The 22,487-nt window shown below is 33.6% G+C and overlaps 1 protein-coding gene across 7 annotated transcripts; it reads right to left on the bottom strand.

The window, feature by feature from the left end:
• Positions 1-548: 548 nt before the first annotated feature.
• Positions 549-4,582, bottom strand: LOC107922610 (N-alpha-acetyltransferase 40). Of its 7 annotated transcripts, none has more exons than XM_016852719.2 (9): positions 4,372-4,582; positions 3,122-3,196; positions 2,910-3,012; positions 2,734-2,813; positions 2,369-2,650; positions 2,114-2,190; positions 1,360-1,402; positions 1,192-1,280; positions 549-943 (listed from the first exon to the last, which is right to left on the bottom strand). In XM_016852719.2, exons 2-9 carry the CDS (start codon positions 3,167-3,169, stop codon positions 886-888), a joined length of 780 nt encoding a protein of 259 aa, XP_016708208.2. In that variant the 5' UTR covers positions 3,170-3,196; positions 4,372-4,582; the 3' UTR covers positions 549-885. The 7 variants fall into 7 exon arrangements, 6 of the variants coding, with proteins under 6 accessions (XP_016708208.2, XP_016708210.2, XP_016708209.2 ...); XM_016852721.2 differs by having other exon boundaries at positions 1,212-1,280; XM_016852720.2 differs by having other exon boundaries at positions 3,122-3,185.
• Positions 4,583-22,487: the final 17,905 nt, after the last annotated feature.

Below are 22,487 nucleotides of genomic sequence, written 5' to 3'. Positions count from 1 at the left end.
CGTTTAGCTCATTTGCTAATGATTAAAATTTTAAAAATATGAGACCAAAAATAACCAAATTAAAGTATAATGACTAAATTGCCCAACCAAAATTTGAAAATAATAGAACTTAATAAATTAAACAATTACCGTTTGTTAATGATTAAAATTTTAAAAATTTTAAAAATATGAGACCAAAAATGACCAAATTAAAGTACAATGACTAAATTCGTAACTTTCGTAAAATACAAGAACTAATAGTAGAATTTAACCTATAAAAAATTTGCTAAGCTATGAACTGATTGCATAAATTTTTTTTTGATATAATTAAATCAGATTTTTAAATGGTATAAATTAAGAATTATTGCATGGAAAGCTTTTCTATTCGGATTAAGGATTTAGTGCAAATTTCTAATAAGATTTAGTGTAAATCACAAATTTAAAGACTATAGATTTCATCATTATTGTGAATTTGTTGATTTTGCCATCCAAATTTTTGTTTTGTTGTGACTCATCGAACTTACTAACAATTATAAAATAGAAATGGACACCAATGCTAGGTTATGCAATTCAGAAACTTCCTCCGTTTGTGGAACTTTTTTCAGAGAATAATTCACTAGAAATTAACAAGTATAAGACATAATTTAAGTTCAACTCACTCATCAAATTGCAACCTCACGCCTATAATCCAACCTAGATTACTCTCCCACTAAATCATTCCCCTTAAATTTAGTTTTAAATTCATAAACAAAACAATTTACTTTATGCACTGTATATCAGTTCCTCAATAAACAAGTGCTGTCTCAGAGAAAACATGGTCATAGCTGCAGAAATAAAAGAATCGGGTACCCGGTATTCATCATTGCTTGTGATTTTGACAGTCTTCCTCTCATTCAATTTTCCCTGTTAGTCTTCAAATTTTAAGTCTGAAAAAGCAGCCATAAACCCTACCCTCCTAGCAGTCCTGCATAAACAATGTAATCCAACACTTTTTAGTGTTGTAAAATGGTACTGGAAGCAACTCTGACATGACATCTACATCTTTTGCCATGCTTGGTAATGGTATGATAGATGAAAAGAAATTGTAAATCAAATAGTTGGGGTTCAGTTCTTGATATCAAGTCTTAGAGAAAATGTGCGGATTTTACATTTGAACATTACAAAATGCATGTGAATAAGTTTTTGAGGATGAAAATGACATGATAATAGTACCTATACTGAACTGAATATACCTCCAATATAGCTTTAGCTTCATGATCAAATGTTTTGCAAAGAATTTCGTAGTTCTTTTCAACTCCCACCTGCGCAAAATGGTTAAAAATTACTCAATAATGTAGTCAAGTATAACGTATTATAATGCATATGTAATCAAAGTCCTACCAATGGATCAACTCTGGATGGTGAAATACTTGATACCACATATCTGCACAAAATTGATATATTTCATTGTTTGCAACCATATAAAGTACAAGAATAATGCAACACCAAAACTAAACTAAAGCATTCTCCCATTTGCACGCATAAACATACGCTCAAAAAGTAGCTTGCTCTATACATCTTAATTCTTAAAGTACATAAATAGATATTCAATCCAAAATAGATGGTCAATCTTTCATTAGGTCCTAAACTTTTGTTCTTCGATGCATCTCCATAGTCCATGCTCAAAAATGCATCAGGTCCAAATAGGAAGGGAAAGGAACCTCTCTTTTTGGAACATTTACATAAATTGGTCGTCTAGATTTGTCATTTTCTGCAACAGGATTATCAGACTGTAGCCAAGCAAGGCAATGTAAGTGACAACCTGATTCTGGGGCATCAAAGGAGATACTAGATGCAGCACTGCTTAGATTTATTATAAGGCTTGGCATGGATTGCTTAGTGAAACCAGAACCTTAGCAAGATTTATCGAACTGTTTTGTTCTTTTAGCTTGATTGTGCTCAATTTAGTTGTTTCTTTTGGTTTCACTGAGTTGTCCTAATCGCTCATTTGTTCTTCGCCTTTTGTGTGACTGTATTTGCTGCTCATATTTTATCCTTGCAGCAAATAATACACAAGTGCAAAACCACTAAGACTAAATTACACAAGGAGGGACATCTCTAAGTAAACAACAACCTTAGACAGTGAAGAACTTACCTTAGCTTGCTTATATAGAACTTCATGGCTAATGAGTTTGATTTTTGAACAGTTAACACCACAGCACCCATCCGATTCTAAGAGAAAGATGAAAAGCAAAGCAAAGCAAAGAATCACATGTTAGAACTTCAAATTTAGCTTGATAGAGTATAAACAGCATTCAATTGCAAACATAATCCTAAATTCTACTAAACACAATGAAAATGGTGCAAACAATAAATTCAAGGACATTAGAAAGAAAAGAAGTATAGAAACCTCCTGAGCAATTAGCTCAACTAACTGCATCAAGAATTTCCCAAGTCCTTTCCCTTGGACTGAGCTATCCAGTTGCAATTCATATAAATAAAGAACGGGTATCTCTTCTTCCAGAGTGAAACGGAAATGTAGGAAACCAAGCAAGGGAGTGAATGCATTGTCCATCATCTCATTGGCATTCCAATATACGAATATATAGCGTGCTTGTGGAGCAACCATTTCCCTCCGCTTCACCTTCTCTTCTACTGCCCACTCTGATCCATATGGCCCCATCATATTCGCCTATCAAAGCTTTCAATTAAAACAGAAAAATCCAATTGAGAATTTGCAATTTAAAATTATTACATTCAGGATAAATTTGTTACCTTCAGGAGTTTCTGAATGTGTTGTTTCGTACAATTGGAGAGCTTATCTCCACTCCCCGATTCCAAGCATAAACAAAGGCCTCGTAGTGATTTAATCAACATTGTCAACTCTTTTATAAACATAAGTAATTTCATTTACTTGAAAATAGATGGTAAAACGGGTGATCAAGAATTACCATTTTTGTTGAAATAGCAAAAGGAAGGGAAAGAAGTAAGATGGTCAATTTGGGCAGAAGCGGCTTTGAGGAGTTGGTCTGCTGCTTTCTTTTTCTCTAGTATCTATTCTATGAAAGCCAATTGGAAAAAAAAAAAAAAAGCATCATTTTTATAATGGTCCTACTTTACTAATGAAGAAACAGAAATAAAATCCCCCAAGTTATAATTTTACCTCTTTGCGTTTCAGCTTTTTTTTCTCACTCGCTCTGCTTGACTCCATGATTGACTACCTATTGCTGATGATGTGCTATTAGGAAACAAAAATTAGCAATTTATATAATTAAAAGAATCAGAAAATAATTACGTTTCAAGACTTCTTATCAAGGTTGTTAGTACCCCAACAAACAATGTTTTGGCTTTCTTAAAAAGCATTATATGCATCAGTAACAGTGGTTTGGGCATATCATTACTGGTTTTCTGGTTCAGTACAAAAATATTTGTAAATATACATGTGTACTTGTATCATGAATAACTAGCAAAGTAACCTGTGCTTCATTGCAGGGTTTTAGAAAAGGCTTAGATAAGGATCTACATATTGAATCATATTGCTGTAGTGATAAAAGCCAGAAGACATAACATTATCAAAAGAATACAAATAATATAAGCTTAGCTCCTTAAACTTCACAAGATAAAACATCTAACATTAGATATTTCAGCAAAATGTGTCCAACATAACAGCATCGTAAAATGGATTAGCATGAAATCTATATGAAATACCAAAGCTTAAAGAATTAAGTTTATAATTTAATCAACTATAGTCTTGAATTCCATCCAATTTATCCCTTGTTCCGATATTGATTCTTAGGTTAGCAAAGGAGTTCTATTAGGTTAGCAAAATGGTTTTAACAACAGACTGAAAATATAACACCAAAACAGAACAGAAAAATCACCTAAAAGATGCAAAATAGATGATATAGGAACCTAAAATACTACACGCATCCAGATAGTATTTGAAAGAAATAAAATATAATACACACGTACAGCATTTATATATATAATGTCTTCATAGATTCGAAGTATAGACACTCCGAATCGACATCCTGGATTCACATCCCACCATAAGAATAAGACATCAAACTTAAAACCAGTAGTTTTCAGGAACACAAGATAAATCAGCTTACTATTCCAAATTGACATTATAACACTAAATTTACACTCAAGTGAAACAACCCGTTCTTAATATGGATGTATTCTTTAAGGGTTACATCCTCATTTATATATAGGAGGGAAAACGGAATTTTGTAGGATACAAATATATAGTAAATCACTTGAAACACCTAGAAAATATAGCAAAAGTTATTTAAGTAGACTGATGGAAGAATTCAAATTTCTAAGATACAAATTTCAATTTTATTTTTAATTTTTAAATCACTTACATCAATTTCTTAGAAGTAAAAAAGGGAATTTAGAAAGATAGCTTACCCAAAAAGAACATACAACAGCTTTGAAATGGAGAGCAAGAAGAATGAGAATGGCAACCGAGCCAAGCCCTTTTTCCTTTGTTCTTCTTCCTTCTTTGTTTTGGTCTTTAGATTTCTCGATGGCTTTTAGAAAAGAACTCAAAGAATGGAAAAATAACTCGTCTCGTGTCGCTTGGGAAAGAGGAAAACAACATCGCTAGCTGTGAGTGTTTGATCCATCGAATCACTTTAACCACCCTAATTAAATTTGTGCACGGTAATTAAATTTTTTTATTAATTTTCACCTTCTTTATTTACTTAATTATTTTAATTATCTTTTTATTTTTATCACTATATATTTTGAAATTAAAAATATATTAAATATAAAAAATATGATTTTTTTAATAAAAAATTTCTTAAAAATAAAATGTGAAATTGATACCAACATAAAATTTTAACTCAAATATTTTATGATATCATCAATAATTTAATTTTAACAGAAATTTATAAAGATTTAACATGATTAAAAAATTTAATAATATAAATAGTACAAAATTGAAATTTGATTTAATAATATAAATAATATATATAAATAAAATTATTGTTATTTAGCTTTAGAGATTTTTTTTTGATGATTTTTTATTTGAGGGTAAAGGATGAAAAGTAAAAATTTAGGGGGGAAATAAAAAGGTTTGGAAGAAAATAAAAAGTTTTGAAGGTTAAGGGAGTAAAATTTGAGGGGAAAGTAAATGGGAAAAATATTCAAAAAAAATTAGAGGAAAAATGGGCTTGGGATAGATGAGGTAGGATGGGAGGGAAGTAAAAGTTTTGGCAGAAAGTGGGAGGGAGTAAAAGTATTGAAGGAAAAGTAAAAAGATTTGGGGTAAAAATGTAAAATATTATAGTTTGGCATTCAGTTTATTCGAATTATTCTAGTTATTTAAATTCGAAAATTAATCTCGATTCAAACTCAAAATTCGAAAAAAATTTGAGTTGACTCGAATAATTCGATTAACTCAAATAACTCGATTCATTTTAACTCGATTCGTTTAACTCGAAATTTTTTTTAATTTTTCGAGTCAAGTTGAATTTTGCTCACCCTTAAACATCGCAATCAAGATCTTTTTAACTACACTGATCACATGGGTGAATTTCCAAAAATGCCATTTTTTGGAAAAATTATCGGATTAGGCTGATTTTGGGGAGATAAGTGATGCATTTTTAGTGAATTTGGCAGGAAAACACTTCCAGTTGGACGTGCTTTCCTGTTCAGTCAGCAAAGCGCATCTAATTGGATGCGTTTTCCCTAACGGCTAATTGCAACGATCGAATTCCAACGGCTCCCCCTCACAGTAACTTATTTTCCCTATTTAAACCTCAAATTTCCCACCTTTTCAATTCACTCACAATTCACTCTCAACTCTTTCTCAATTTGTTCTCAATCCTCTCAATTCTCTCTTAATTCGTATGCAATTCTTTGTCATTTTTTATTAAAATTGTATTAAGGTTTTTTTAATTACTTTTGCATTACGTTTTTTATTCGTATTTATTGAACTTATTAATGGAAAATTCTCTTATTTATTTGGATGGAAAGCACATTTCCGCCGTTCAATTGCAAATTGTAAGAATTATTATTAATCTAATTTAATTTAATTATTTTGTTGTTATATTGAAATTTAAGATTTTGTATGTTTTTTATAAGCCAGAAGATCGGATTTGGAGACGTACATTCGCAATTTATTCCCTCCTCCATCGTCTCTAATCGAACCATACTTGAGAGATGCGAACTTTTTGCACATGGCTCATATGGGTAGGAGGCGTAAATTGGACCCCACACTTGTAAGCATGTTGGTGGAAAGATGGAGACCCGAGACATACAAATTCCATCTTCCATACGGCAAGTGTATTATTAGACTCAAGGATGTGCAGTTACAGCTCGGGTTATCGGTGGGTGGGCCGGTAGTGACTAGGTTAGTTGTCACTACCGATTGGAGAGATGTATGTGAGCAACTTTTAGGAAGGCTTCTAGACACGATTTTTAGAGGTCAGATAGATATGAATTGGTTGAAAAGATATTTTGTTGGGTTCAATGCAAAATCGAGTGAAGTTGAAAGAGAACAACAAACTCAGGCGTACATCCTTAGGATCACCGAGGGTCTCCTAATGCCCGATAAATCGTGAAATCTTGTCCATTTAAGGTGGGTGCTAAAACTAATGGACTTTAAAGAAGCGGGCCAACTCAATTAGGGGTCAACGGTGTTGGCAACGTTGTACCAAGAGATGTATCGGGTGACACAACCACACAAAATTAAAATCGGTGGTAGCATGCTACTACTGCAATCATGAGCGTGGTATTGGTTGCCTTTTTTACGTCGTTGAGTTGACTACCATTATACATTCTCACTTGTAACAAGGTAAAATTCATTTAATAATATACCATCTAGAATAAAATTTTTATAATTTTGTATTAACATGTTATTTGAATAGGTGGAACCATAGGCCAAGTTACGTGGGACAACCGGAAGAGCTTGAAGATATACAACTACTCTTAGATCAACAATCAGAAGCAGATGTATGTATTTTTAAATTTTCAATTATATAATATTAATGTAATTGATTTACAAATTAATAGTAAATATATAATTGAAATTATTATTGTACTATAGTTTGAATAGATGCCATACTTTGATTCGAGAACTCAAGCATGCATACCATCTGAATTCTTGGTGAATCCCAACATTTGGCATGTGAATGTGCCATTGGCAGTGTACACTACGATGGAGATGCACAAATCTGACCGAATTATGCGACAGTTTAGGTTTAGGCAAATGATTTCGCCAACACCCTAAGACATCGTAGATCTGCATAATATCGACTTGCATAGGAGAACCGATGAAATTTGGGTTACAATCCACACGTAATATATCAACATTTGGAACCATAGGTATGGTTTTATACCTAATCAAGAACTCATTATCACTTGGGAATTAGCCTGTGATCCGATGTAGATGCATTGGTTTAGACATCATAGCAAGCCATATCTACTATCGAAGGTGGCAAAGGGTAGGCAACGTCATATGAAGAGGCCACAACGAGCACCTAGGAAGCTAAGGTTTAGAGCAGCTGCCGAGGCGGGTCCATCATCAACACCAACACAAGAAGAGGCATCAATGGCTGCACCACCCCCTGGTCAGTATGGCTCGACTTATTTTGGTGCTTTCACTCACCCTGTCCTTTTTACACAAGCACCACATCTTGCACCACATTTCTATGTTTTTACGCCGTCTCTAGGTTTTTTTTTGCATCACCACCTTCGTCCCCACCATATTACCCACCGATGCCATTGAAAATTCCTACTCCAACTATGTTTATGGCACTGGTGAAAAGTTTGTATTTTTTACCATCGGTGTATGAGACACAATATACTTATATACTGATGGTGTCACAAACACCCTTGTGATCATTGTTCTACCAATGTCGATCATCTTCGCAACCACATGTTCATAGAATGAAGGAGACACAATGGTAACTGAGTAGCACACCACAATCAACCATAGATGAAGGCGAAGAAGATGGGATATCAGAACCAAAAAGTGTACCCGAGGGTGGAGGTGATGATGAATACAAAGAAGAAGAGTAGTCGAAACCATAGCTTGAACGAAGAAGAAATTCGTCTCACAATCGATGACCACCTCGTTGTGGCACACATTCAGCTCAATGATACAAATGATGTTTTTGTACTTTTCATGTAAATCTTAATTGTTTAGTTAAGTTTTAGTCGATAAGATTGTCTGAATATTGGATATGCAATGTTTTTAAATAAATATAGTTTTTGAATCGAAATTGGTTGCCTTGTCATTTTATATTGTTAAGACAAGTTTTATTCGGACATTTTATACGAATATTACAAATTTGTACAAGGATCCAGTTTCCACAAGAAAATGGAACAAAGATGTATATTGTATTGTTCTCTATTGTATAATAAATTGATATTAACAAATTACAAAAAAATTGAGAATGAATGCAGAAAAAACAAATAGTGGTTAAAAAATTAATAAATCGATTAATGAGGTCTTGTCCTAATTGTAAGACCCCTTACCCGGTCTAGTTGCTGGACCTAAGCTACAAAGTGCTAAGCCGAAATTGGAATAGTTCGCATTTAGTTCACATAAATTATTTTCAAATAAACATGAAATTACTTCATAAATACACAATTAATAATAAAATTGAACATGAATCATACAATCATAGTCAATTCAATGCATGATTACCAAATATAACTTTTCTCGGGCCTTATATGAGTTTACGTATGCTCTAGTATCAACCTAGAATTTAACTAAGACTAATTTTCAATATTTTCGATATTACAGATCAATAATATCATAAATAAATCCTTCAAAATAATCAATCCTATCATAAACATTCAAATATTATGATATACAATTAAATTCGAGTCTTACTCAAGCATACGGAAGCTCTTAAGTTGACTCGAGCACAAATAAGGATCAAATTGAAACATTTTCAAAAGATAAAGGAATTCGTGCAAAACAAGGGTTGGACGACCATATAACTCACTGTGATCGTGTGGGTAAAACACCAATTTTATCGAAAGTTACACGGCTGTGCAGTTGGGTCGTGTAACTAATTGAGGCCGTATGGAGCAAAAGTTACCAAATCGACAATACTCACATGGGTGTGTGGCTAGCCCGCGTGTGATACACAGCCATGTACCAGCTCGTGTGGTGTAAGAATGTGCCATTAAGTATCCAATTCATGCAAAAAAACAAAACAAGTAATGGCTCAAATGGTGCACATTTTGCCTTTCAAACTTGCATAAAACCATTCTAAACACATGCTAATTCATCCATTTGATAACCACAAAACTGTAAAAGTTATTCCACATGTAATGAACATTTTGGTAAGCTTAATAGCCTATATATTCATCAACCACTCAAACAAGGCACACCAAACATCTTAACATTTCAAACTCAATCAAAACACAACCAACACATGCCATTTAGGCTTCTAACATAACTTGACGAAAATGCCAAAGTGCACATTTTAGTGCACAACTTATTTACGATTCAAGTTAAACACCATTTAAGGTTCCAAAACCACTACCACTCAAGATAACATCTAAACATGTTATGCTTTTACTCAAGCATCACATTAGCAACTTACTATTCAAATGCTTTAATTATAGCCTATGACAATTACCAACCTTTACACTTATGTACATAACAGATAACCTTTCAAAATACCAACCACATTCAAAAACCAAAGTACCAACATTCAAGATTGACCAAAAACAAATCACCTATATACATGCCACAAAAATCGAGCTTTAAATGATTAAAAGATTATTGAATTAACAACATGATAGTATGAGTTTCTTGACGATCCGCCTAACATTTTCTGCAAGTTGGCAATCTACAGGGAAAAGGAAACAAAGGAGGTAAGCATTACAAATGCTTAGTAAGTTCACTGGTATTTAAACAACATATTACCTTATTTTACAATTTAACACAACAAGCTATTCAATTGAACAATATTTCTTAAACATAACCATTATAAATCAACAATACGATACAAAAAATTTTAGAGCCAAAAATTTTCTTTCGTCCGTTTACCCAAAATATCTCCTAAGCATCCATTTGAGTCCTTTAAACCATTTCTGTCAAATTAATTTCAACCTCTCATTTTCTTCAATTTTGTCCCATCCTAACAACGCCTTCAAGGTTACATTTTGCTAAGTTCTTATCATACCAAGTTCTTAAAGAACTCAAGAAATTTGAGTGGAAAAATGTGAGAGTGTGTGAGACTATTTGAGTGGTAAAAGCCAGAATTTGTGTGGAAACACGAGAGGAGTGAATTTTCTTTCCAGCTGTAATACGTGAGGTTTGTTTGTACACATCTTACTGTCAAATTTTTTTTCTTTTGTTTACTAATCCTTTTTGCTAATCATGTCGAAAGAAGAATTTTTAAATTTCGAATTGTAAAATATTATGAAAGAAACGCAAAGTTTTATGTGGGTTGAAGTCGAACAATTCCACAAAAGGTTAGACTGGGTGGAAGGAAGGTCACTAAGGAGTCAATCATCTAAGAATTCAGTTATGCAAAAAGAGCAAAAAGATTTCATTAAAAGAGAGCAGCGTATGGATTCTTCTTCAACATGGAAGTCAAATTGAAAAAATAGTGATAGGAAGCTTCCATCAACCAACAAGTTTGGAGTTTCCAAGGATCATAAAAGTTTAAATTTTCAAATAGAAAGAGCAAGGGCTACTTCAACTTTGCCGAAGTATTCATCCACACCAATGAGGGAAGATGGACGTGTTTCATATGCTAATCATTCCATTCATTCCTAAAGGAAGTCAACCCATTTGGATTCTTTCGTGTCAAAACCAATCTATATAAAGAGTGAAAAATAGAAAGAGATTAAAAAAGAAGTTGAAAAAGAAGAAGAGTGTGAGAGAAAAGAAAAAAGATTGAGAATGAAAGAGAAATTAAAATTGAAAATGAAATTGAGAATTTTATAAAACTTATTTAAGAGTTTCTCTCTTGATTTTTCATTGAAATTTTTGAACTTATTAAAACTTTGGTTTTGTGGCGCTCACCTATCTTATCACTCCCCTTCTCATCCCTTTTTGGAGTGTGGCGACACCAACTTTCTTACACCAAGGTTCAGGTATTTGTTTTAAGTTTAAACATGTCAAGTTCAATTATAACTTTGATTCTTAAAACTTACCAAACACCTCGGGTCAGGGTATTTTTATCTTTTATTCCTGTTCAAGATGGTTCGAAAACAAACATGAATTCTAACTTCGAGTATGGGTCTCGTTAGCATATTATCAAGGTTCTATTCGGGTTCTAGAAATCACATCAACATGATTGCCTTGTATGCCTTGGGTTCCTACAATAACTGCATAACTTTGGTTGGTTTCTCCTTTCATGAATAGCCATGTTGTAGTGTATCTGAGTAGAATTCGGTCGACCTTTTGGTTTGCGACACAATAAACTATTTTGTAACAAATTTAATGGAGTGCTTGTACCGACGGCCACATACTTTCATTTGGGACAAATGGAAATTCATATTTCCAAATGTTATACATGTGTTGTAATTTGTACACTTCGTCCACAAAGCTCATGTGATCCAAACATACTGAGGAACATGTTGCAATTGCATGAGTGCATGGAAAATGAAATGCGTCAAATCTCCCATAGTTGTAGGTCCGTCGTCTTAGGTTTACACAGTATGTTCCCCCAACAATACGTTGGTCGGGTCTGTCGAACTCTATAACCCAAAAAGATAGGTTTTTGTACGAGTGACACACTGAATGCATACAGTTTGCTCATGTTGTGTCCTCTATAATTTATTACATAATGTCCTCGCACCAAAGATGACCACCCTTCATCTGTCCAACATATTTTTCCATTGGCTTTGAAAATAGTGCTGCCAAGCGAAAATATGTTTCTTTCACAACCAAGGTTATCGACAAAAGACACGTCCCCTTCAACATAAAATTGATGCATTCCACCAAGTTTGTCGTCATGTGCTTAAATTGTAGACCCCTGTCATACGATTATGTCCACTAGTCGAAGGGTATGTTTGTTGGAAAAAATCAAATTTTAAAAAGTGATTTTCTTGCATAGTAGAAAAATTAAAATTTTGAAAACTGAACCGATTGGTGATATTTATAGTAATAAACCTTAAACCAAAATTGTACCTATGTTTTTTGGATAAGCGAATCTTTGATGTTTTCTGGCTTTCAAGCTAACGATCTTATCCACTATTCTCATACCATGAACTGCTTCAAGTGTGGGATCAAACCAATTGAGCCAAAACAAAGAACTAGAAATTTTTTTTTCCTTTTGGGGTGAAAACGAAAATTCTCTCTTCTTTAACAGAAACCAGTAGAATTGTTATTCTGGAAAAATATATTTAATAGTTGAGAATAAATTCCCTTTAGTTTTTGGTAGAGTAACAATCTTTCAAAGTTGTCTTAATAGCTCTTCCGGTGTCATCTATTTATAGGAAGAGAAAGTAGAACCCTTATTAAGTTGTAGTGATTTATTTCAAATAGAAAAACATAGATTAAGCTATAATGATTCCGAAAACATAGAAATCATTAAAAATGAGTTAAAAATTCATACTTAATTGAACAAAATGGGCTTGCCAAAACCTAGCTCCAAAAAATGGCTTTCTTTTGTTTGATATTTGGTTGGGAAAGATGATACAAAATGATGTTTTAATTTGGTTTTATTTATTATTAACTTTAATTACTTATTTCCAAAATTAACCTTTAAAATTCATTCAAATTTCAATATTGCCAAACCATTACCATCCACTATCTCATTAATGGGCTAATTACTATATAAGGACTTCCACTTGAAAGTTCTATAGCTATTTAATATCTTTAGCTATTAGAACACAACTTTTGCATTTTACGCGATTTAGTCCTTTTTATCAAATTAAGCATGTAAACAATAAAATTTCTTAACAAAATTTTTATATGGTAATACTATCATGCTGTAGACCATAAAATGTAATACAATAAATTTTTTGACTTCAAATTTATGGTCTCGAAACCACTATTTTGATTTTACTCAAAATGGGCTGTTACAATTTCCACTTTCGAATCATTACAAGTTGTAACAAACCAAAGGTACTTGATGTTCGGCTTTAACTTGCTGAAATATCAAGTACTTCGATACAAACTCTGAAATATATCATTTCATACTTGGCCACCAGTACATCTGTTTCAAATCACTGTACATTTTATTGCTACCAGGATGAATCGACAAACTACTACTGTGAGCTTCCTATAAAATCTTCTAAATAAGATCAAAATTTCTCGGAACAAAAATTTTGTCTTTAAATTATAAATTGTCATATGAACCAACATGAAAATCTGAATCAGGTGTCGACTCAATTTGTTTTCGTTTAGTGATCAAATCATTATCACTTGTTTGAGCTTCATAAATTTGTTGTAAAAATGTCAGTTTAGCTTTTAATTTCACTAAAATTGAACCGTCGTCAATCAACGTCAACCGTGTATTCAATGCTCGTAAAACAAACAGAGATTTTCTACTCAAAGCATCAACAACAACATTAGCCTTTCCCGGCTGATAATCAATAACCAAGTCATAATCTTTCAATAACTCAAGCCATTTACGTTGTCTCAAATTCAAATCTTTCTGTGACATCAAATACTTCAGACTTTTATGATCCGTGAAGATGTGACATTTTTCTCCATACAAGTGGTGTCACCAAATCGTTAAAGCAAACACAATAGCTGCAAGCTCTAAATCGTGAGTCGAATAATTCTTTTCGTGCGGTTTCAATTGTCAAGAAGCATACTCTATCACTTTTCCCTCTTGCATTAAAACACAACCTTAAACCATTCAATTAAGCATCACTATAAATCACAAATTCTTTACCGAACTCTGGCTGAACTAAGACAGGTGCCTCGGTTAACAAAGCTTTCAACTGATTAAAATTTTGTTGACATTTCTCAGACCATTCAAATTTAACATATTTATGCAATAGTTTTATCAATGGCGTAGCAATCATTGAAACTCCCTTGAAAAATCTTCTATAATATCAAACTAATCCCAGAAAACTTCTGATTTCAAATACATTTTTTGGAGGTTTCCAACCCACCACAGCTGAGATTTTACTCGGATCAACTCTAATACAATCTGCTGACACTACATGTCCTAAAAATCGACTTATTGGAGCCAAAACTCACATTTACTGAACTTAGCGAACAATTGTTTTTTGTGTAAAGTTTGCAAAACAATTCTTAAATGCTGGGCATGGTTTGTCTCATCTTGTGAATAGATCAGAATGTCATCAATGAATATAACAATAAATCTGTCTAAATACGATCTAAAAATTCTATTAATCAAATCCATAAACACAATAGGTGCATAGTCAAACCAATGGCATCACAAGAAACTCATAATGTCCGTACCTGGTTCTGAATGCAGTTTTTGGCACATCAGAGTTTTTAACCCATAGCTTATAATAACCAGAACGAAGACCGATCTTTGTGAATACCATCACACCTTTTAGTTTGTCAAACGAATCATCGATACGTGGTAGTTGATACTTATTCTTGATCGTGACTTTGTTGAGCTATCGATAATCAATACATAGTTGTATTGAACCGCCCTTTTTCTTAACAAACAACACAGGAGCACCCCATGGAGAAAAACTGGGCCGAGCAAAGCCCCTATCTGTCAACTCTTGCAATTGTGCTTTCAACTCTTTCAATTCTGTAGGTGTCATTCTATACAGAGCTATCAATATCAGAGATGTTCCTAGCATTAAATCAATAGTAAATTCAACCTCTCCGATCGACAATAACCCTGGTAATTCCTTTGCAAATACCTCTGTGAACTCACACACAATCAGGATCGATTCTAACTTCAATTCTGAAACTTTAGAATCAAATATATAGGTGAGATACGCTTCACAGCCTTTTCTAACATATTTCTGTGCCGTCATAGCTGAAATTACAGTAGATGTACTATCTAGTCTATCTGATTCAATTCAAAGCTTTTCATCGTTCTGACACTTTAACACGATATGCTTTCATCTACAGTTCACAACAACATCATGCAGAGTTAAGTAGTCCATACCTAGAATCATATCAAACTCATCAAAGGGTAATAACATCAAATCAGCCGAAAAGTTACAACCCCAAATCATCAGAAAATAGTTTTTACAGACTTTATCAACTAACACGTACTGACCTAAAGGGTTCGTTACTTTAACCACAAACTCAGTAGACTCAAAAGGTATTTTCTTATCTGACACTAAAGCTATGCATACATTTGAGTGCGTTGACCCCAGGTCAATCAAAGCATTAACATTAGTATCAAAGATAGAAAATGTATCAGTGATCACATCAGGCACTGAACCTTACTCTCGAGCATGGATCGCGTAAGCTCTTGCTGGTGCTTGTGCCTCAGATCTCACAGTAGAATCTTTTGTCCCAATATGTCTGTTACCCGCATTTCCAATGTTCCGGGGTGGTCTCCCTCTCGCAGCTGTGTTACTCGTACGAGTAGTCTAAACCTTTTCTTTATCAGACCTTTCAGGAAAGTCTCAGAGATAATGATCATAGGAACCACATTTAAAACATGATCCATCTTTCAATCTGCATTCATCGAAATGTCATCTATTACATTGCTGACATTCAGGTTTGTTGTTTTTGACACTACCCACGCTCGCTATGGATGTAGCCTAAGGTTTCGAGCTCGAATGCTGTTTTCCTCTATCTTTCCTAGAATAACCCAATGAAGTTGATGAACGACTATGATATTCTTTTGATTTCTTTGATGGCAATAAGAATGAATTTCCCATAAGCCTTTTTCTCGAGTCACAAGCCTCCGAATCAACTTTTCTTTTTTGCTTTGCTAAGTTTCTCAGCCTTGTGTGCTCTATCAACTAAAACCATGAATTTTTTTAACTTAAGAATCCCAACTAACAGCTTGATATCTTCATTTAAGCCGTCTTCAAATCACGTACACATAGCAACCTCTATCGGTATACATTCTTGGGCATACTTACTGAGTTGCACAAATTCCCTCTCATACTCCGATACTGACATACGACTTTGCTTCAATTCAAGAAACTCTTTGCATTTCTTATCGAGGAATCTCTAACTCACATATTTCTTTTTGAACTTTGCCTAAAAAAATTCCTAGTTTACTTGATCTCTCGGTACTACCACAACTAATGTGTTACACCACTGATAAGTCGAATCTTTCAACAATGAAATAACATGTTTCAAGCATTCAACTGGAGTACACGATAATTCATTAAATACTCTCATCGTGTTTCCTAACTAGAACTCGGCTCTCTATGGATATCTTCAACTATACCTCAGAATTCTTTAGCCCCATGCTTTCAGATTTTATCAATTGGAGACTTGCTCACTCATATTGGTTCTAAAACCTAAGGAACTACGGGGACCGGTTGGGGTACGGGTGGGGGTAGAGGTCATTGAGTTATTGGGTTCATTCGCACAACCTCTGAAAACCATTCGGGCATCATCTGGAAGAAGGCTTCCTTAGCCACTCCTCCTTGACCCTCAGATACGAACCTACTACCACTAGAAGCTGCTCCATGAACGGAGGCTTGCGCATTACTTTCAACTTCATCAGAATCGACTCGGTTGGATGACATGTATTTCTAAACATAATTCATTTTGAGTTAGGAGTTATCAAACTATCGCAGGTTATATAATGGCATGTATTTCTAAACTTCGTACATGCTACGTTCAATTCGAGAACTGACTAAATCGTAGCTCTGATACCACTAAATATAATACCTCTAACCCGTATCCGTCATCAATTAGGGTTATGGAGCATTACCGTACAAACATAAAATTTAATCATACATTTTATACATTATCATAAACACATTCTAAAACAATCATTCAAATAACTATCATCCCTAAATCGAGCCCTCGAGGCTCTAAAATTACCTTATAAGTGATTCGGAACTAAATTAGAAACATTTGAAAAGTTTATGAAAAAGTTACAAAAATTTGACAACAGGGGTTATACGGCCGTATGGCACACGGCTGAAATACACGCCCGTGTCACAGGTCGTGTAACATTCGAATTAGGGACACACGGTCGTGTCCTAGCCCGTGTCCTCATCTGTGTAACTCTCTGAGTAGGATCACACGGTTGTGTCACACGCTCATGTGTCAAGCCTTCTAGCTCTCAAAATAGCCCACATGCACATGTGCCAGGCCATGTGCTAGGCCATGTAACTCACTGAATTGCATACAAAGGAGCCTACAAGGGACATACGGCCATGTCGTCAGCCCGTGTGTCACACACGGCTGAGTCACACGCCTATGTCTCAGGCCGTGTGGGCATAAATTTACCCAAAATAAAGCCATTTCTAACACCATATCATGCATCAATCTTTAGGCCTTTTTGTGCACCTAATCAAGGCATCACAACTCTATCAAAACATACATATAATGACCAATTCAAGAGTCCTAAAATCATTTAACCAATATGCCATTTAAGGCACCTCAAATTATCAAGATTTACCTAAATATGCATACTTTACCACTTTTCATTCCTCCACTAGTAGCTCCAATACTTACCAAACATGCCACAATTTGACCATTACCATTCCATCACAAAAACATGCCATTTGGGCCATCTAACACATACAACATGATATCATCATAATGACACAGACTAGTAAGGCATCAAGTGACATCAACCAAGATAACTTATACATACCAAAACATCAATTAATCATTCAACTAACTACCATTACAAGTCTACTTATACATGTTATTATAACCTTGGCTCATAAATTTGACCACAACTAACTACCAATACTTACCGGTATTTATGCTAAATAGTGTGATAGGTCTCTGACGAGCTTCCAAATCGATCAAGCTTCTGATAATCTACAAAACATTAGAAAGAAACTACATAAGCACATAATGCTTAGAAAGTTTGTAGAAAATGAAACACAAGTTACCATTTCATTACGTAATAATAAGTACAACATAAAGTAACCCAAACCACAAGCTTGGTACAAGCCTAAACATCACCATCAATACACAAGTTAGTGCATTTATACATAATTCTTTTGGATTAACCACATGATAATCCATTTTCATAAGAAAATACATCATTTGATTCATACATCCTTTTCATGGGCATATGCATACTTCCATTTGAAAACTTACCATTTTTATCCCTTTTCTTGCTCGTTGAACCATCTAGAATATCATTGGATACTCGAGAAAGCTCACACGAAGTATACTTAAACATATTACTGTAACCTTTCCTTTCCATCATTGATCACACGAGCTATAAAATGAGCCTACTCACAAGAGCTGTGGATTAAAATGTAAGCTAAACGATACTGCTCACACGAGCTGTGGAGTATCCGCAACAAATGTAGGACCACAGATACCAATAAGACATTCAAGACTAACACCCAAAACATGAAATCCCTAATGACATGTCATCTGTATCCTACGAATTCCTAAGGTTCAACTGGGACTCAATAACCATCATATCATTGATTTGAATACACATTGTTCAATAGCATTATAAATACATAATAACATACAATCGAATAACATGAATATAGTAATCCGCACATATGAACTTACCTCGATGACTAGGGCGTAGAAACAAAGTCGAACTAATCCGAGGCTTTAGCTTTTTCCTTATCTAGATCCGTATGTAGTCTATCTTGATCTAAATACACAATTTCAATCCATTTAATATTTCTATTATTTAATTCAGTCCACATTTCATATTTATGCATAATTACTATTTTGCCCTTAACATTTTAACTTTTTACAATTTAGTCCTTAAGCTCATAAATTGAAATCCTAGCATTTTAATCATCCTTTCAAGCTAACCAATTTCTCTAGGGACTTAAACCATCCCATACCAATCATTAGTTTATAAATTTCACATAAACTTTTACTATTTTTACAAACAAAACCTTTAATGCAATTTTGATCAAAACTCACTTTACAAAATTTGTTTATTTATCAACAAGGACTCATAATCTATCATTAAAAAAAACAATCATACAATAGCTTTCATGGAATAACTCTCAATGTATGAGAGTTTTACAAATTGATCCCCAGGCTAGCTAGGTTAAGCTAAAACGACATCAAAAATATTAAAATCATTAAAATTGGGTTGAAATCAGTTACACGCACACCTTTGAACTTTCCAAAACTCCAAACCCTAACTATGGCTTTTCTTTCTTCTAAATTCAATGAAAACAAGGTTTGGAGAAGATGAGTGCATTTTTTGTCTTCTATTTGTTTTTAGTTTAATTTATTAATTACTATATTAACCTTTGTTTTTAACTAAATAAAACACCAAATTCATGCCCATCTTTGTACACTAATATAATGAATGGTATAATTACCATCTAAGTCCACTCACTTCAAAGTTTCATAGCCATTTGACCCTTTTAAGTAATGAAACTCTACTTTTATAGTTTTTACGATTTAGTCCTTTTCACTTAATTAATCATGCAAAAATAAAAATTTATTAACAAAATTTTAATACGATCTTACTAACATCATATAGATATTAAAAAATAATAAAATAAAAATATACTCATCGAATTTGTGGTCCCCAAAACCATTGTTCCAATTTCACTGAAAACGAGTTGTTACAATGGGTTTTGCTTAAATGTGGTTAATTCGTAAGTTTTGGGTTTAGGGACAAAAATTGCATAAAAGGTAAAATTTTAGGGTAAATTTGAAAATTTAAAATAAAAGGGTCATTAAGCTTAAGTTTAATTATTTGAGTTGTTTGAATTGAATAATTGAAGAAAAATATTATTTAAATTAAGAAACAAATCAAATAGACACAAATTGCGGAAAAACTAAAGTAGTGGAATAGTCGTTGACATCATGTTTGTAACTGTTTTTGTTTAGGTAAGTTTTTATAATGATTAAACTTATTACTTGCTATTTTGAATGATATGTTAATGAATGTTTATGCTAGGTATAGTTTAAAATGATTTTTATAAGATATTTGGTAATTTAGATTAAAATGTGATGTTGATCAAATTGATGATTATGTTTGAAAAATGTGAATTACATGGATGTATATTTGAAATCGTATAATGAAAATGAAGTTAAAGGATTCATATATGTAAAATACCCCATTTGAACCTCGTGAATACTTATGATACAGATAACATGTCATTAAGGGTTATTACAGTTTCGGGTGCTGGTCTTGGATGTCCTACCAATAGCTGAGGTCTTGCATTTGTTACAGATTATCCATAGCTTGTATGAGTAGCATTGTGTAGCCTAACATCCTATCCTACAACTCGTGTAAGCAGACCCATTTCACAGCTTGTGTGAGCAGTTTCTTTTGTATCCGATGTTATTTCATTTGGTTTAATAGGTAATAAAGGCTTATTCGAGTGAACTTAATCATATGAAATGTTATATGATTTTGATAGATGAAATGGAAAGTGTTGGTATAAATGTTTTAAATGAATGAATGATGCATATTGGAGATGTGATGAATGGAATGTATATTGATATGTTCCTAATACATGTTTTATGATATGATAAGATTATATGTTTCATTGTTGGACTCACTAACTTGTGAGATTTGTGACGTGAATAGGAATTGAATGAACTTATAAGCATGTTAATGGAATTATGCATGAATTATATAAATTGAGCCTATTTGGTAAGTTCATGTTTAATATTTATACGAGCTTACTAAGCACTAGTTGCTTACCTTAGTTGTTTTCTTTTTCTGTGGATCATCGAAAATCTCGATTGGTTGGAATCAAGTCAGAGCACACACAATATCTGTCCCTCATCTCGGTAGAGGTTTTGTTCATTTTGGATGTTGGTTATAAATGGCATGTACTAGGAGCTTTTAAGTTCTTTTTCTATAAAGATGTTGTTTAAACTTGATTTGAGCATGCTTGTATATATATCTTTGATTTTGAATTAACTATGTCCATATGTATATGTCTTTGGTCATTTGGTTTATGATTCTTGAAAATGGTTGAAATATGGTAGAATTTAATGTGAATGGAATGGATGAATTAGTAGGTTTAGCAAGTGTTTGAGGTAAGGATTTGTGATATTTGAATGTTAATTAGACTGGTGCATGCCAATGAGGGCATATTGGTTATGTACTTGGTTTAATGTTTTGGAATGTTTTAAGTTTTTCCAAATGTATTTTGAATGCATGTGAATGGTTGATTTTTCTTTGGCTTGGCACCTAAGGAATGCGCATCGTTTTGGAAGTCATTTTAAGTACACCAGCCTGGGACACGGGCTGTCAGACAGCCATGTGCCTCACACAGTCACACCACATGGCCATGTGGACTATTTAATTTTGGTGCAAGTTTGTCTCACATGGTCACAGGTTGTTACATGGCCTGGAGACACGGCTGTGTGACCCTATTTAGAATTGCACATGGTTTGGTGACATGGCCGTGTGTCCCTATTTTTGAACTATACACGACTTGGCCAGACGGCCTGAGTTATGTCACATGGCCTGGCCACACGTTCGTGTGACCTTTATCTTCAGTTTTTCTTACATTTTTCTATTTTGTTTCAGATAAGTCCCTAATTGTTTTCGAATTGATTTTTTTAGACTCCGTAAGCTTGATATAAGGTTGGTAGTCGTATATATATACTATGAATGATGATTGGTTTTGAATATTTTATATTTAATTTTATAATTTAATGGTTTTATCCTATCATTTGATTCGTTATGTACGGTAATACTCTGTAACCCTAACCCAACGACGAAGACGGGTTAAAGTGTTACACATAGTCCTTCATCCACTCAAGATTTAGGTATGTCACGCTATAAATGTCACAAGTGAATAAATTCATAAACGGGTTCAAGATCTATTCTTCTTGGGTCTAGTCCGATGTACTGTTAGTCCAGTCAATCACATCTATGTCTCTATCATCTGAGAGTCATCAGCTCCAATGCCCAAGATAAAGCATCTCTCCAATTGGACTTGATAGAAATCATATTAGTATTTCAATCATTTATTCATTTCCAATTAGACTAAGGATATGTCTAGGTTCATCTACTTATATAAGTTGTCTTTCTATATTACGATCTGACCTCATAATACTGCTTAATATTAGTTAAACATTAGATAACCAATGAGTAACATTTTCTTTCATTTTGCTTTGCGTGCAAAAACTATGTGCAGATAATATACAAATTATTAATGTAATTCATGAATAACTTTATTAACCAATCTGTCCAAAAAATTAAAAGTGTACTTAGACGAAAATACACCACTTAGGGCATCAGATCCAACAATGTTAGCGAGGTATCTCGCATTGCGATCGTTAATGGCCCGCAAAATTTCCAACATTTAATGGAAGTAGTGTTTGATGAGCTCGTACCCTATTGGGAAACTGAATAGTTTATCCATTAATCCAAACATCTTACAAGAGGTTAAATATCAAACAATTGTAATAGTGCTGAATACATACCTATGTTAATCACCTGTACGCGCTGAGTTTCAAAAATCCTATTGTCTATGGTAGTTCACTGCCACATGTCTTCTACAATACTATAGTGTGTGTGGTCCCACAAGCTTCCCTA

Source organism: Gossypium hirsutum, chromosome D11, assembly GCF_007990345.1.
Source record: "Gossypium hirsutum isolate 1008001.06 chromosome D11, Gossypium_hirsutum_v2.1, whole genome shotgun sequence".
Classification (NCBI taxonomy): Eukaryota; Viridiplantae; Streptophyta; class Magnoliopsida; order Malvales; family Malvaceae; genus Gossypium; species Gossypium hirsutum.
This window is presented reverse-complemented; position numbering and strand designations above follow the sequence as displayed.

Bases quoted from the DNA above. Each gene is read 5' to 3' on its own strand.
- LOC107922610 (XM_016852719.2), bottom strand. From the start codon at position 3,169: ATGGAGTCAAGCAGAGCGAGTGAGAAAAAAAAGCTGAAACGCAAAGAG. The intron at 1,403-2,113 runs GTAAGTTCTTCA...AATTTTGTGCAG, and splicing joins TTCTATATAAGCAAGCTAAG to ATATGTGGTATCAAGTATTT. The intron at 1,281-1,359 runs GTAGGACTTTGA...CATTTTGCGCAG, and splicing joins CATCCAGAGTTGATCCATTG to GTGGGAGTTGAAAAGAACTA.